At 54.9% G+C, this 16,176-nt stretch overlaps 4 protein-coding genes across 5 annotated transcripts in view; 1 reads left to right on the forward strand and 3 right to left on the reverse strand.

Moving 5' to 3' along the window:
* Positions 1-2,978, forward strand: part of PLXND1 (plexin D1) — a 66,916-nt gene extending 63,938 nt beyond the window's left edge. For both annotated transcript variants that reach the window (XM_056501294.1, XM_056501295.1), the window contains exon 36: positions 473-2,978. In XM_056501294.1, the coding sequence (XP_056357269.1) occupies positions 473-589 (117 nt within the window). In that variant the 3' untranslated portion in view covers positions 590-2,978. The remainder of the gene's footprint in view (positions 1-472) is intronic.
* A 711-nt stretch (positions 2,979-3,689) lies between these two features.
* On the reverse strand, positions 3,690-5,706 carry LOC130258164 (histone H1.8). Its single transcript, XM_056501298.1, has 4 exons — positions 5,424-5,706; positions 5,194-5,317; positions 5,074-5,123; positions 3,690-4,996 (listed from the first exon to the last, which is right to left on the reverse strand). The coding sequence occupies exons 1-4, from the start codon at positions 5,703-5,705 to the stop codon at positions 4,595-4,597; spliced, it is 858 nt and encodes a 285-aa protein (XP_056357273.1). The 5' UTR covers position 5,706; the 3' UTR covers positions 3,690-4,594.
* A 2,014-nt stretch (positions 5,707-7,720) lies between these two features.
* On the reverse strand, positions 7,721-12,423 carry RHO (rhodopsin). Its single transcript, XM_056501296.1, has 5 exons — positions 11,526-12,423; positions 10,447-10,615; positions 10,171-10,336; positions 9,705-9,944; positions 7,721-9,291 (listed from the first exon to the last, which is right to left on the reverse strand). The coding sequence occupies exons 1-5, from the start codon at positions 11,884-11,886 to the stop codon at positions 9,172-9,174; spliced, it is 1,056 nt and encodes a 351-aa protein (XP_056357271.1). The 5' UTR covers positions 11,887-12,423; the 3' UTR covers positions 7,721-9,171.
* Positions 12,424-15,490: 3,067 nt separating this feature from the next.
* Positions 15,491-16,176, reverse strand: part of IFT122 (intraflagellar transport 122) — a 28,932-nt gene continuing 28,246 nt past the window's right edge. Inside the window, exon 29 of the mRNA XM_056501741.1 lies at positions 15,491-15,918. Coding sequence (XP_056357716.1) covers positions 15,829-15,918 — 90 coding nt within the window. The 3' untranslated portion in view covers positions 15,491-15,828. The remainder of the gene's footprint in view (positions 15,919-16,176) is intronic.

The following is a 16,176-nucleotide window of genomic DNA, read 5'->3' on the forward strand; positions in this document are numbered from 1 at the left end:
TACTCTTTGTCCCTTGGCTGGTAACTTCTTGGAAGAGAAGGTTAGCTATTCCCAGGTGACATTAATGGCATTTGGCTGGGCTGAAGAATGGCTGCCAGATGAATGGACCCTTTCAGGAGAGCAAAACATGTAGATAAGGTCCACCCCAAAATAACTTGCACCTGCTGTCCCTGCCCCATCAGGGCAGTGGCCTTGGCTGGCTCCTGTCCCCCTGCAGCCTGTGGGCTGGTGCTGTGCCCTCAGCTCTAGCACAGCAGTGCATTTTTGCCATACACCACTCCACTCCTAGCCCTGACCAGGAGCCCCAGGAGAACAGGGGTGTAAGGGGTGTGAGCACAGGGGCTGTGGGTCAGGGTGGGCTCGCTCCTTTGGAGCTCTGGTTGGGATTTGGGCTCCATAGATCTGGTGGGGGGAGCTGGGCTGGCAGGTGGGCACCCCAACTGCCTCAGCACTGTGCCTGTGTCTCCCACAGATTGTGGCTGCCCTGGACGCAAACCCCACGACAAAGCGCACCCAGCTGCAGCACAAATTTGAGCAAGTGATTGCACTCATGGAGGACAACATCTATGAGTCCTGCAGTGAAGCCTAGGCCAGCTGCAGCCCTGGAAGTGACCTTTCTTGCAGCACAGTGCCACAAGGGAACCTGCCTTCAGCCGCAGGCGTACCTTGGTCATACTCAAACCAGCCTCGTGGAGGGGGTGGGCCTGGCCACGGCTGAAAGTTTGCCTCACTTCACAAGAAGCCACAAGATACCTTTCTGAGCAGCTAAAACTCCTCTTGTCTGCACTGTGGCACCCATAATTTATTTGCTGTTGCCAGCCAGAAATGGAGGCATGGCCCTTGTGGCAAGCTCAGTTCTCCACTTTCCCTTGGTCAGCACTTGGTGCATCCCTGTGCGTGGCTCCTCGGGACCTGCAGAGGCTGGAACAACAGACACAAAGCAGAAAGGTCACCTCAGGGAGTAATGACCACAGACAGCAAAGGCCATCATGGCCCAAGCTCCCACTCCATCCCTCAAACATCCTTGTTTTGCCAACACCAGGGACTCTTATCAGCTGTTCACTATCTGCTGCATTCTGTGTATATTTGTGCCTTTTAATTTTTGTACTGTATGTGTAAACATAACCACTCCTCCATCTGAGACTTGGGCAGCGCAGGGAACTCGGGGCTGAGACAAAAGCAGTTGCTTCCCAAGCAGCTAAAGCATGGTGCAAGCACTTTATCCCTGCTGGAGACAGGAGTGTGGGAGCTGCAGGGAGCACAGCCTGTGTTGGCAGCACAAGGGCTGTTCTGCCTTTCCTGGGCTCTCGTGGCGAGCTGGACGCAGTGGAGAGGGAGCATCCCCCAGCAGCAGGGGGTCACAGCTGCTGGGCAGGGTGGGGGGAGGACTGAGCCCCTCACTCCTGCCCTGCTGGCCCCACACGTGTCCATGGCACTGCACCACTCAGCACAGAAACACCACCTGTGGCAGTCTTCTGCCAGTGGCTTCAAGCCACACACAGGGCAAGCAGCAGGCAGCACTGGCTCTGCCTCTCCTGTGACCATCCCCACACACGAGGCCAATCCTGCAGAGTGTCCTCTAAAGCAGCTTGTTCTGCTTGCTTTGGGCCCAGCCCTGTGGCTGCTGCCTGAGAGCAGCCAAGAGAGTGGGGCTTGGCTGCATGGCCAGCCTGTTTTCAGCCCTGAAAGGCACAGGGCTGGACCCAGCTGCTGCCAGCCCAGAGTGACACAGGCCAGCAGAGCATCTCCAGCACCAGAGCTGCAAACAAAGGCAGAGAGTGTCCCAGCTCTGGCTGGGGTCTCTGAGAGGGTCCCAGTGGCAGACAAACAGAGCTTGCCCGAGACTGGACACCCCAGTGCCCCCTGCCAGCCCAGCTTGGTGGCCTGCTCTCCCTCCTGCAGCCTGGGGGGCCATGCCTGCTCTGGTGCCCCGTGTCACAGCCCCTGCAGAGGCTGCTCATAGCCAGCACCCCACGTTCCAAGCCAGCATTCCTGCATGGACAAAGGCTCCTGCCCACAGGGCTGACACCACAGCTTGAACTGCCATATAGGAAAGAAACACAGCTACTACCTCACTGCAGGAGGGTGTAAGGGAAGCCTCTGTTAGTCATCCAGCTGGCTGGGATGCAGTCTGGCTTTGGATGACTTTGTCCACCAAAACTCCTGGGTGATTCACTGCCATGGACAGGTGGTCTCCATTCCATCATTTCCAGTAATGCCACATTTGTCAGAAACCAGAACATCAGAGTTGTGTATGTGTACATAGATATCTATTTTAAAACAAACAGTAGACTTTATCCAGTATGTTAAAAGGTGGGGAGGGAGGGGAGGGAAAGGGGGAGAACAGAGTTTTTTTTAAAGAGAATACAGAAAAAGTATGTACACTGTGGAGGTCCCAATGTCTTTGCTGAGGATGTGGCTTCAGAATAGAAACTCTAAGAATGTAGCTGGGCTACATTTTATTTTGAAAGTGATTTCACAAAAATTTCTTGATGTTTTTGTCTTTTAGAAACTGTGAATAGCTGCCAGAGATGTAGGCAGGCCCAGCACAGGAAAGGGCAAGGTGAGAAGGACCAAGGTAGCAGAGAATGTTGAGCTTGGCTGGAGGCAGGGAAAGGGCCATGGAGCTATAGCCCCATGTTGTTTGTCACAGGGAAAGAATACAGGTGAGCCAAGAGTAAATAGAGTTTGCCTCCAGGTGCTGTGGCTGGGCCATGTATTGGGGCTATTGTTTTATTATTTAATTTTTTCCAAAGCCAAAAAGAAAAAAAAAAAAAATAAAAGGTAGTTGCTACAACCATTTAAAGGAGCAACTTTAGCAGAGGGTTTGTAGTGTTGTTGTGAACCTCCGAGCCCTTTGTGAGATGTTTTTAAACTTTGGCACGTGTTGTGGGTGTAGTGCCCTTACCTGCTGTGTAGTGGAAGTGGCAGACTCCTGGCAAAGCCTATCTTTGTAATAAAACAAGGTGCTGAACCTATGAAGTGCAGTTCTTGCCAAGCACACAGGGAGGACACCTGCACAGACAAGTTTTGCACATGCAGGACACACTATGTGTGGGGTCAGCATCCCTGAGAACAGGTTTGTGCCCCTCAGGGCTCTCCACACACCACCCACAGCAAGTGCCAGAGTCCCTTCCTGGAGCAGGCACGGGAAGGGACAATTGGGACGAGGCCAGCAGCACCTGAGCTGTGCACAGGAAGATCAGCAAGCCCAGAGAAGCAGCTGTGGCCCGGCACCCTCACCTGTGCCAGGTGCCTCCCTGCACTGCCAGCCTCATCTGCAGCTGCAGCACCCTGACCCCAGCTGTGGCCCAGGCCCTTAACAACCATGGCATTGCTAAATCTTCCCCTCCCCTAGTAAAAGCTGTGCTTTCCAGACACCAGAGGGATCTTCTGTTTCCACTAGGAAGTGGATTCTTTGCAAAGCTAAATCCAGCCATTAAATTATTTGGCCTCTTTCAAAGCAAGAGAGCTTTGCATTTCACACTTGGTGGCTGTGAGAGGAAGGACACAGCCCTTGCCTAGCACTGCTGGGGATATTGTCACACAGACGAGTGGTGCTCTGTGAGGCCACCCCATCTGAGAATCCAGTGAACTCTGCTCACTTCTGATGCTACATTCCCCACCCTGTCCCTGGGGGCACACGAGTTCCAGTTCAACACAGTCAAGGCTGAAGTTTAAGAGAAGTTAGTTTGCTCAGCTCTTGCTTAAGCCTCAAAGCAAGGCCAGGAGCCTTGGAGGGCAGTGGCAAGGCCAGTTGCAGATTAACAAAATCCTCTTTAGAGAGAGTTTTACTTCCACTTAATTTCTCCCACCCAGGAGGAATGTAACCCTTTACACAATCAGCATGACCTTCAGAAGGGCCCTGCTCTGGGCAGAGCAAGAGAAAGTCAGGCAATTGAGGCTATTAAATGGAAGCATGATACACTGACCCACAAGAGCTCACAAGACAAGTTTGTAGGTGGGAACTCTGCTACAGACTGGTAATAAGAGCAAGAGCTGTGCTGGAGGCTACAGTAGCATCCCAAACTTGGTTTTTGAGCCCTAAGACACCTCTATCTTCCTCTTACTGTAGTTAAAGCACAAGCTACATCACCTCTGCTGGGAGACACTTGCCCATGACATGCACCCCAAGCTGCCACCCTGGTGCTCCTGTAATCCCAGCTCAGCCAGGCATTAGCACAAGGGCAGCCAGGACAACAGAGGGCTGGACACCTCACACAGGCTGTGGGCTCCACACAGCAGCAGCCAAGCCTGAGCTTCTCTGTGCCTGGGCATGTCACCGTGCTGGGTCCCTGCCCATCACCTGGCACACTGTCAGTCTGCACACACACTGCCCCCAAACCCAGCAGCCCCTTGGCAGCACGGCTGGGGACACATGGGCACAGAGAGAGCACCTCTGCACAGGTACTGCAGCACCAGCTCCCCACCATGCTGTGCAGGCTGAGGACACAGCTCAGGGGTGTCAGAGACCCACAGCAGTCATGGCACTCCATGAAGCAAGTGAAGAAACTTTATTAGAATGAGGTGAACACAGAGTTAAAACCTGTCCTAGGGACTGAAACCAGCCCAGACCCCAAGACCCATAAGCTCGCTATGGAGCCTTTTTCTCTGCTGCCACAGGAGCTGCCTTCTTGGGCCTGACCTTCTTCCCCTGCCCAGCTCCTGGAGTCACCCGGGGCTTCTTTGCCTGAGCTCCCTGTGCCTTGGGGGCATTCTGCTGGGCCCCCTTGGGCACCTTCCCCTTGCTTTTTGCCCTGGGGGCCTTTCGGGGCCCCTTCACCCCAGGACTGGCAGAGCTATCGCTGCTGTCACTGCTGTCGCTGTCACTCTCCCCCGTACTCTCAGCAGCCAGGGCTGTGCTGGGTCCTGAGTGTCCTTTTCGGGGGGCCTGGCGGTAGCTGGCAGCTTTTGGGAGCCCTGCAGGCCCTTTGCCACGAGCCTGGGGCTGCTTTGCTCCATCACTCCTGGGCTTCTGTGCTGCTCGAGGCTTGGCCTGGTGGCAAGGGAAGAGAGCAGCTCAGGGTGTGGCTGTGCCATGAGCCACCCCAGCCGGCTGCTGGCCCCACTCACCTTCACGGCCTTGGCCTTCCTGGTGGCTGCTGGCTGCTGCTTGGTGGCACCTGCAGAGAAGGGATGAGTGCAGGCAGGGCCAGGCAGTGTGAGCTAGCTCACAGCACCAGAGCCCCTTACCTTGCTGCTGTGCTCCTGCCACGGGGCCCTTGCTGGTCCCTTTCTGCACTGGCTGTGGGGCCTGGCCTCCCTCAGGGTCCGCCGGGCCCGGCTGCTGCTTGTGCTGCGGCCTCTGGCGCGCCAGCTGGGGGAGAGGGACATCAGCAGGGCCGGGCTCACCCCAGCCAGCCAGCCCGTTCCTGCAGGGCCAGCCCTATTCCTGCATCCCCAGCCCCACAGCCCGTGCTCACCTTGAAGGTGCCCGTGGCCCCCACGGCAGAGGAGTTGTGGGGCCGCACCAGCTCCCCGCAGCTCAGCCCCTTGCTCAGTGCCTGCTTCAGCAGGTACTTGAGGCGGATGGGGTCCACGCTGGGGTACTTGGCCAGGATGAAGCGCTTGATGGCCACGACAGAGGCTCCCTTCTTCTCATCGTGGGCCCGCAGCGCCTCTTTGACCATCTGCAGGGTTGGAGGGTGCTGGGCCTTGCCGCGCTGGGCTGCACCGGGAGCTTTGGCTGCTGGAAGAGGGATCATTTGGGACTGGAGCCCAGCCCCGAGACACTCACACCCCCAGCAGCCACAACCCTGCTCATCTCTACAGACCCCAGGGACCACAGCCACCACAGATCAGAGCCTGAGCCCAACCTCAGCCCCGAGGGACCCCACAGCACTTGCAGACCCCTTACCCATAGCAGCACACAAACCCAAGCAGGCACAGACAGCTCTCCCCACACCACAAACCCCACTGCCACACCCAGCTCACCTCCATCCAATTTATCTGATGAGCAGCCTGGCTGCAGGTGCTGGTTGGCAGTCGCTAATTGCTGTGGTGGAAGCCCTGATGGCAGTCAGGGTCTGGAAGCTGATGGCCCTTTGAAAAAGCTTTGTAAGGGGCTGGGGAGAAGGAGCACACCTAAGCAGAGGGCTTGGGGAAGGATGAGGGAAGGGGGGTTTGCAGGGTGATTGCCCTGAACAGGCAGAGAAAAGGTGTCTACCTGCTGCAAGGTGGGTGTTGGGGTGCTGGGATTGCAGCTTGCTGACAACTCTTGCTGTGGGGTGCACAGGGAACCAGCCCAGAGCACGGGGCCCACACAGACCCAGTGTGAAGGTGGGATGTGCTGCCTCCCTTACTGGGTATGGCCTCACTAGGAAATGGCACTGATAATGGATGGTGGTGGGAGGGGAAGATTCCACAAGTGAGAGGAGGAAAATGAAGAGCTGCTTGGTGAGCCAGCAGAGGCAGGAGGAGCAGCTCTCCCCCAGTATCCCCAAGTGTCACAAGCAGGACAACAATCCACCACACCCCCTGAATCCCGTGTTGAGGAGAGAGCATTCCCAGCCCTGAATCCTGTGTTGAGGGGAGAGCATTCCCAGCCCTGAATCCCGTGTTGAGGGGAGAGCATTCCCAGCCCTGAATCCCGTGTTGAGGGGAGAGCATTCCCAGCCTGGACATGGGCACTTCCATGGCCCCTCCATGCAGCCCCTGTGCTTGTGAGGAGAACCTGAGTACGGCACCCACGGCTGTGTGGTGTAGGAACAGGGCAGATGTCCCCACTGCAGGGACTGTCCCCCTCAGGCAGGACTCACAGGGATTTTGTGTGCATTGTCTGTTGGAAATGTGAGGGAGTCGTAAGGCAGGATTTCGTGATGGCAGGACTGGCTCATGGCCATCTCAGCAGGCCACAGCAATGGACCTGAAAAGCACTGCCCACTTGACCCTTGTCAAGATCTGTGCCCACCTCCTGAGCCCAGGGGCCAGATCCTGGCTGGGGTGCCAGTAGGAGCCAGGTCTGGAGCAAGGAGCTGGGAGATAGAGCCATTGCCTGGAGCCCCTCCTCCTGCCCAGATCAGCACTAGCCTCTTCATTGCTTCATTTCCAGTCCATTTCTGAATTCCCCAGGAAGGGGACAAAGGGGGCACAGGAGAGCTGCTGGGGCTGGCACCACAGAAGGTTTGGGTGCATTTCCTCATCCTGGATCCATCCATCACCTCTCTGGTAGCTCTGTGAGCCTCTGGCACCTGGCTAGGCTGGTAGGAGGGTCCCAAACCCTTGCTTGCCCCTAGCAGCAGCAGCAGCCAGGTGGCACAGTGTGGGGACAGCCCTGCTGGTGCCAGGGCTGCTCCTCCATGGGCAGGAGAACCTCAGTGCCAGGCATCGCCACACTCCTGAGCACAGCCTCACGACAGCAAATAAACTCTGAATCCTTCCTCCTTTTCCCTCCAAAACCACCTCCCAGATTTGAAGCACATGAATCAGACATCAGCCTAAACACTGAATTATTCATAAAACTCTAATCTTTAGATTTCACTGAATATGCAGAAGTATCGATAAAAAAGATAATGAGAGAATTGTACTTGCAAATTGCTCTTTATTAAGGGTTTAACTTGCATGGGCTCTATACATTCCCTATTAGTCCTTGCAAAGCTGCATAGGATTAGAAATCAGAGAGGATAATAATGTATAAAAATAGTTTCAAATGTTGATAACACTGAACAGTGAGAAAAACATCTTATTTGTATAACTGAACTAAAAATAAAAATGAAGAACACTGCTACAATTGCAACATGCCATCTTGTAGTGCTTCGAACATATGTCGGCGTGGCTGAGCCATATGCTGCTGGGTGCTGCTGCTGGAGATCAGCCCTGTGCCCAGCAAGCCTCCAGAGCTGCCCAAACCTGCTGCTGGGCCAGGACCAGACTGCCCCAAACGGGCAGGGCATGGGGAAGCTCCTTGGGGGTTGGCCCTAGGGGTCCAAAGATGGCTAGGGAAGAGAAAGAGGACTGCACTGAAGGGGTGCTGGGGCCATGGAGCAGAGCTGCTGCTCAGGGTGCAAACTCTGTCTGTGTGCTGCTGTGCAGGGCTGAGCACAGAGCTGTCCTAGAGACACTCAGGGTGTGCTGCTGTGCAGGGCTGAGCACAGAGCTGTCCTAGAGACACTCAGGGTGTGCAGTGCTGCAGGGCTGAGCACAGAGCTGTACTGGAGCCACTCAGGGTGTGCAGCACTGCAGGGCTGAGCACAGAGCTGTGCTGGAGCCACTCAGGGTGTACAGTGCTGCAGGGCTGAGCACAGAGCTGTGCTGGAGCCACTCAGGGTGTACAGTGCTGGCAGGGCTGAGCACAGAGCTGTGCTGGAGCCACTCAGGGTGTGCAGCACTGCAGGGCTGAGCACAGAGCTGTCCTAGAGACATTCAGGGTGTGCAGTGCTGCAAGGCTGAGCATAGAGCTGTCCTAGAGACATTCAGGTTGTGCAGTGCTGCAGGGCTGAGCACAGAGCTGTGCTGGAGCCACTCAGGGTGTGCAGCGCTGCAGGGCTGAGCACAGAGCTGTCCTAGAGACATTCAGGTTGTGCAGTGCTGCAGGGCTGAGCACAGAGCTGTGCTGGAGCCACTCAAGGCTGTGTCATGCTGGCAGGGCTCTCTGTGCCTCCTGCCTGCCAGCAGGATCCGTGCACTGGTATCTGTCCCATCCCCTGCAGGAATCACAGTGTCTCCCAGGACTTCTGGCAGATGGGACAGGGCCAGAGCTGGGAGCATCTGACAGAGCTGGGGCACTTTGCAGCAGCCAAACCTGCTGCTGATGGGCTGAGGGACTGGCAGCACTGGCTAGGAAACATCTCTGGCAAAAGAGCCAGAAAGTGGCCCCAGCTCTGGCCCTGGCAGCAGCAGATGCAGAAGGTGCCCTGGCTGGGGCAGGTTGAGGGAGGCAGGACAGCTCTGCCATGGCCCAGGCAGAGCTCTCTGACCCCCTCTGCACTCAGAGAAGGGGCATGAGCTCTCAGCAAGTCAACAGAAACGCATGGATTTTCGCCAGAGGAGCTAAGCCTTTGCATTTTAATTACAAAAGGTGTGTACAGATTTTCAGCCTTGTTCCCAGGGTTCCTAGAGCCAGGAGCGAGGAGCCTGTCCCACAGGGCCTGGCCATGGGGCAGGAGGTGGCGGCGGTGGGCGAAGGTTGTGCCCCCAGGGCAGCACCCCGGGGACTGGCTGCTCCCCTGGGGCCTATGCAGGGGAGACCTGGCTGGTGGAGACGGACGAGGTCTCTGTCTTGCCAGCAGATGTGTCCTCGTCTCCCAGAGGGTTCTTGCCACAGCAGAGGGTTGTGATCATGCAGTTCCGGAACTGGGAGAGAGGGAAGCCCAGGTGAGCTGGCTGGACACCAGGTAGCTCTAATTGCAGAGCTGTCCTAAAGCCCAGCAAAGCTGCTGGGAAGCCCCCAGTGCTGTGGTACAGGAGGAGCTCTGCCTGTGTGGAGTCTCCTGCCCCACTGCCTGCTTCCCACCCCATCTATTGCCAGCCCTGCCTGCTCCTGTGCTGGCTCCCCCATCAACCCAGCACCTGCATTACTTCAGGTGGAATAGTCTTGCATCTGTGAGATTTGTGAACACCAAGGATGAGCTGCACAGTTCATTTCCCATGTGCCAGATCTCCGGGAAACAACCCCCCCTCCAGACCACTGGCCCCCTGAGAGGCTGTAACTCTCTGCCAGCTGTTACAAACACAAAAGAGGACTTGCCTGGCACCCTGGCAGTTACCTGTTTGTTCATGACGATGTAGATGACAGGGTTGTAGATGGCCGAGCTCTTGGCAAAGAATGCTGGGATGGTCATGAAGATGGGCCCGAAGTCTGACCCCTGGTTGGTGAAGATGTAGAATGCCACACTGGCATAGGGCACCCAGCAGATCAGGAAGGAGATGACCATGATGATGACCATGCGGGTCACTTCCTTCTCTGCCTTCTGGGTGGTGGCAGACTCCTGCTGCTGGGCAGCAGCCTGTGGGCATGGATGGAAACACAGGGCAGTCAGAGGGTGATGCACCACCAGGGACTCAGGGTCAGGGTACTCAAGCTGCACATCTGGAGTTTGCTATTTCCCTCCTCATGGATGGCCAGGCTGGCCCCTGGAGGGCCCTGTCACCGTTCTCCAGCCTGGTGTGGGGCCCTGGCCAGCACTGGGACAGGGGTGGCCCTATTGGCCACTGCATCTGGCAAGTACCCACCTCCTTGACAGTGCAGACCAGGTTCCCGTAGCAGAAGAAAATGATTGCCAGCGGGATCATGAAGTGAACCACAAACATGTAGATGACAAAAGATTCATTGTTGACCTCTGGCTTGAGCGTGTAATAGTCGATCCCACAGGAGCACTGCATGCCCTCGGGGATGTACCTGAAGGTGAGCCCAGCAGTTAGCACCCAGCAGAGGAGACTGGCTGGAGGCCACGGCCAAGCCACCAGCCAAGCTCCCACCCCTGACCCTGGCTCCAGTGCCTTCCCTACCTGGACCAGCCGAAAAGGGGGGGGGCTGCACAGGCCAAGGCCATGATCCAGGAGAAGGCAACGCCCATGATGGCGTGGTTCTCCCCGAAGCGGAAGTTGCTCATGGGCTTGCAGACCACTACGTATCTTTCGATGGCCAGGACCACCAGTGACCAAAGAGCAATTTCACCTGCACCAGGGAGAGGGACAGAAAGGACACAGGGACTTTGAGCAGCAGGAAATGAAAACACCCTGATGGCAGCATGAGGCCTCAGACTGATGCTCCTGAGGACACCCCCTGGCAGCAGCTTAATCTTCACTGAGGGTTCAGAAAGAAAAATGAGAAATGGTCAAGGGCAGATGTGGTAGGATAGTGTGAGAAGACCCTTCTCACTGTGCTGCTGACCCACAGCAACCACTTTGCTGCAAAGTTTTGAGATGCATGGCTGATCCCAGCTTTCATGTCAGACTTGCACCTGCAAGCCTGTGGTCACACTCTGGCATGCAGCAAGTGCCCATCACCCCAGGGCTTCCCTCACTACCCACAGCTCCCCAGGAAACTGGTGCCACAAGGACCCAAACAGTAAAGCAGTAGCTGTGGCTGAAGGCTGAACTGAATGGAGGAGGGCATTTTTAGACACACAATTTCTATTTAACATCTGTTTGGTTCCTTATCAGGCTGGCATGGGGAGTGGAGCCAGCTCTGCTTGCCTCTACCACCATGCACCACACCAGAGCCAATGGCAGATTCAGCTGCAAAATGGGAGGAACAAAATTGTCATCTCTCGAGTCAGAAGGTGAGCCAAGGAGATGAGCAAATCCAACAACTGCAAAATCTGCTACTGGCTGCTTTTCATTGCTGCACTCTGGTTCTCAGGATACTGAGGAGCTACCTGCTCAGTAAAAAGTTTTTTTTAAGCGTCACTTGTCACTTTTTTCAGCTCCTACCCAGAAACATGGCAAATGGCCTCAGTCCACATCAGCAGCAGATCAAGGACATTACAGGTACCATGATTTTCCAAGATCATCTGTGTGTTTTCCCTCCCAGTACTAAAACCCAGGGAAACTCCTGGCAGAATTTGAATATTTGGAAAACTTACCGCCCAGCGTGGCAAAGAAGCCTTCGATGTAGCACCCTGTTACTCCAAAGACAAAGTAGCCGTTCATGGAGGTGTACATGGTGGTCGTGAAGCCTCCAAACACCATGAAGAGGTCGGCGACTGCCAGGTTCAGCAGGATGTAGTTCAGAGGTGTGCGGAGCTTCTTGTGCTGGATGGTGACATAGAGCGTGAGGAAGTTGATGGGGAAGCCCAGCAGGATCAGCATGAACATGTAAGCAGCCAGGGCTGAGTACTTCCAGGGCTCAGCCAGGTAGTACTGGGGGTACTCGAAGGGGCTCCGCACCACCCCCGTCTTGTTGGACATGGGCACGTAGAAGTCTTGGCCTTCTGTCCCGTTCATGGCTGTAGTCTGTGGGCTTTCTGCTCTTGCTCTGGGACTTCTTTTGTGGAAGGGGGAAACTGCCTCTGAATGGAGCTCCTGCCACCTCTCAGCCTTCGCTGTCACCCCAAGGAGAACCAGTTAAACTCTCCCCCACAGGGCACCTCTTATAAAGTGCCCCCCGGGTAAGCTCCAGGCACTGGTGTCAGCACGATTAGGGTTTAGAGAATTATTAATCATAATCATCCCAGGGTAATTGGCTTTCCTGGGAAGGTGTTAAGGTGACACCAGTTTCTGGCCAGCGCTCTCATTGTTGGAGACCACGGCTCATGGTCACAAATATAAGGAGGTAGCTCTGCACTGCTGCATTCATTTGAGGGGCTCACAGCAGGCAGCAGCTCCCTTGCACAGCCTGGCTCCCCCTTTCCCTTCCCCCTGGCAGGAGAGACGTGTGTGGTCCAACCCCAAGACTGTGGGTCTGGGGGCTGCAGATGGTGGCCAGGCTGGGCAGGCCAGGTGTGGTCCCTGGGTGACAGAGAAGTGTCCCAGCCCCGTTCTCACAAGGGAACTGTGGATCTGTGAGACCAGCTCTGGAGAGCCACCCCCCATAGTGCCACCCCCACCTACTGCCACCCCCCATAGTGCCACCCCCCATAGTGCCACCCCCACCTACTGCCACCCCCACATAGTGCCATCCCTGGGGGAGGCTGCAGAAGCAGCATGACCAGACCTTCTTGCACATGCTCCAGCCACCTCTCTACTCATGATTTGCCTGTGGAGGTTTGACCACTGTGAAACCCCTGGTCCACTGACAGGTTACCAGTTGTGCCACCTCCTCCACGCCTGTCTTTGTATCTGATTTGGGACATGCCAACTACATTGGTAACACCTCATAAATAGGTGTTGCTCCATCTGTCCTGGACTGGAATCATTCTGCAATGGTGCTGAGAAGGCTGCTGGACCAGGGCAGGTTCAGAGCTGAAGCCAGCACTCAGCTTCATATGCTGCTTGACAGACAACCTCAGTCTCCTCAAACCTTGCATAATCATCAAACTCCACAGGGAAGGCTCTGCTTGGAGCCTTCCGTGCCCCCTGTGCTCTCTGACCACCACTCTGTGCACTCAGTTGTGCTTGAAACATCCCTTGTGCCAAGCAGCAGCTGAGTTACACACCATCTTTCCTTACTTTTTCAGAGGCAGTGGCACAAAAGGTGCAGGAGGTGAGCACAAAGAGAGACTCTGCCCCTTTGAGGTGTCAGAGGCTGGCAGGGACTGAGCCCCCTCCTCCCCTTGCTGTTCTGGCTGCACTGAGGGCTGAGCTGAGCTCTCCTCACAGCCAGGAGCAGGTGAATGTCAGGGCCTCACCCAGTACAGGAGGATGTACCAGAGCTGCTGGAGCTCCTGGTGCCAGCTGGGCAGGATTTCATGTCCTCTTGGCTTTAGTGAACTTCCTCCAGTCCTGGCCTAGTTCTCACCAATGTTCCTCCTAGGTTAGTTTAGCAATAAGTTTAATGGGAAAAAGCACAAAGCACTGTCCTCTCCTTAGAGCAGAGACCAAGCTGGGAAACCTCTAAGTGGGGAAGGTGGAAGGAGCTGAAGTGCTGGCACCACAGACCAGGGCAGACCTTGCTGGCTGCCCCACAGTCTCTGCACAGCCCCAAAGGTTCTTCCTTCACCTCGCCATGAACACACCAGGTCCTCACACCCACTCTGCTCACCCTGAGTCCCTCTCAATTAATTTCTCACGCTTGTTGCCAAGGCCAGAGCAGTGCCACTTTCTAACTGCAAATGCAGCTCTTTACACTTGTACCTGGGCACACAGGGATTAAAGGTTTATTTCCTAAAACACTTTAAGCTGGTGCAATAAGCCCTGCTGAGGTGGCAGCTGCTGTGCAGAGCTTAGGGCTGGCGTGCGTCACCACTGGATGCAGCAGTGGCACAGCTGAGAGAGAGGAACGGGCAAATTCCAAAACAGCTTCCAACCAAAGAGCCCAGGTGGGACCTCTTGTACCTGCAGGGGCTCCTCAGCATGAAGGCAGCCATGGACTCCATGGCACAGGGCAGCCTGGACTAGAACACCTTCATCATGCATGAGACGTGCAGAGTGTTTCTGCCCAGAACAGCCCAAAACACTTTTCAAAGTTAGACTGTATTCACAGAGTTGTTTAAAAATAAAAACATTGGTCCATTTTGTCTCTGTGTCACAGCAAACCCTTTCTCTTCTTTTTCATAATTTCTCATTCCCACTGGCTCTGCACAGGCAGCTCAGTTCCAGAAGGAGCTGAGTTCCAGCCTGGCTCCCATCTCAAACAGCATTGTTTATCCATGTCAATAGCAGAGTCTTCACTGCAAACAGTGACAGCTGAGTCAGAAAGCAGACGAGCTGTAATTAGAACAGAATGTTTTTAAAGTGGTAAATCAGGCAAACTTGGTCAGGAAGCAGTGAGGGAGTGGAAAGCCCAGGGTGACTGCAGGGTCTCCTTTTCCAGAGGAACTGGAGCAGACACATCCCGTCCCACGTGCAGAGCGCTGCTCCCGTGGGAGCTGCCCTGCCAGCACCACCCCAGCCAGCTGCCCATGGCCTTTCCCAGCCAGGTGAGCTGGGACAGACAGGCTGCCACCACAGCACAGCTCCTGGCAACACGGGCACAGCTCATGCTGGGTTAAAGTCAAGAGCCACAGCAGTTCCCAGCTCCAGCCAGGCTGGTCACCTGCATGAACTTCCACTGCTGGGAGTGACCCTGTGGCCATCCTGGTGAGATTCCCCTGCCCAGGGAATCCCTGCTGGTGTCACTGGCACAGAGCTCCCTCCCCTCACAGCAGTGCAGGGTGCTGTGTGTGCTGGTGTCCAAACTGGCACTGGGAATGCACCAGAGCTGCAGCTGGGCTGGGCACTGGGGTCTCCATCCTCCTGCTCTGTCCCCTCAGCAACGGGGCTGGGAACAGAGGGACAGACCTGGGACAGCTGGCCAAAGGGCTGTGCCACTCCAGATGATGATGTGCTCCAAAATAAAAGCTCAGGGGAAGGGGGAAGAAGGGAGGATGTTGTGTTTGTGGTGTTTGCTTTCCCAAGTGACAGTTATTCACGCTGAGCCCTGCTCTCCAGGAAGCAGGGAATAAATTCCTTCTTGCTTTGTTTTGCTTGCACACAGAGCTCTGCTTCAGCTATTAAACTGTTTTTATCTCCACACAGGAGTTTCTTGGCTTTTGCTCTCCTGCTTCCTGCCCAATCTTGCAGGGAGAGTGAGCTGGGGCTCAGGTGCCTGGGACTGATGCCCCCCATGTCTCATGCCTTCAGCAGAGAGCAGAGGGTGTGTCTGCCCCCACCTGCCCCCTGAGCTCGCCCTGGGCTCAGGACTGACACCTGGGGCTGCTGGGCACACCCTGCTCAGCCACACTCCCCTGGCACAGCCCTCCATGGCAGCAGCACGGAGCTCTGGTGTGCACTTCAGCCAGGTGAATTACACACAGGATCAGCCACCACCTGCCCCAGGGTGTCTGTGAGATGCCCCCAGTGCCAAGAGTAGTGGAACTCTTCAGGGCTGTTTTTGCCTAAATGGAATAGAAAGGAAAAAGAAATTCAAGATCAGAAGCATGAGTATTATAGCAAATTCAGAGACAATAAATAGTGAAAAATAGTCCTATTTATTTGAAGATCTGTCAATAACTGGTGTGTGTTAAGAAGCACAATCTGGAGTAAAAACAAATACTCAAAGGCTGAACTTGATCCTAGAAACATTCCTGTAAAATTCTGTGGTACTTCAGCTGCTTGGCTGAAAAATCCAGAACCCACTCAAAAAACCCAGACATTTTAATTTTAAAAAAGTTACAATTCTTCAACTTGTTCCACTCTTACATACAAAATGAGACAAGATGATGTAACCAAGTTATTAGGAAAGCTCTACAGGTCTAAGTGTTTTGCCAAGCCAACAGGGTCTGTTCTTGAGGTAAAAGAGGTTTTTCTTCATTGGTTTGATTCATCTATTCTCCTCCGACAGAATGGACAACAATTATGCTGGAGTATGAGAAGCTCATAGTCTTCTGTGTGAAACATCTGTGAATTAGGAACAGATTTCAAACAAGTTAGCTTGTACCCTGCTCAAAGAGAATGCAAACTGAGCTCAAGGGCTGCTCAACAGCACAGATATTCTGGAACTATCATAACAGAGAACTGGTCCTCTCAATCTCAATCAGCTGAGATGCTACAGCCTGGAACAGAGTAGCAGCACCTCAGAGACCTCTGACAGTGCTGCTGAGAAGGCACAAACCCTTTAACTACTTCTGCAAAAGGACAATCACAGTGCTGTGGAAG

The sequence above is a fragment of the Oenanthe melanoleuca genome, chromosome 12 (assembly GCF_029582105.1).
Source record: "Oenanthe melanoleuca isolate GR-GAL-2019-014 chromosome 12, OMel1.0, whole genome shotgun sequence".
In the NCBI taxonomy this organism is placed as follows: Eukaryota; Metazoa; Chordata; class Aves; order Passeriformes; family Muscicapidae; genus Oenanthe; species Oenanthe melanoleuca.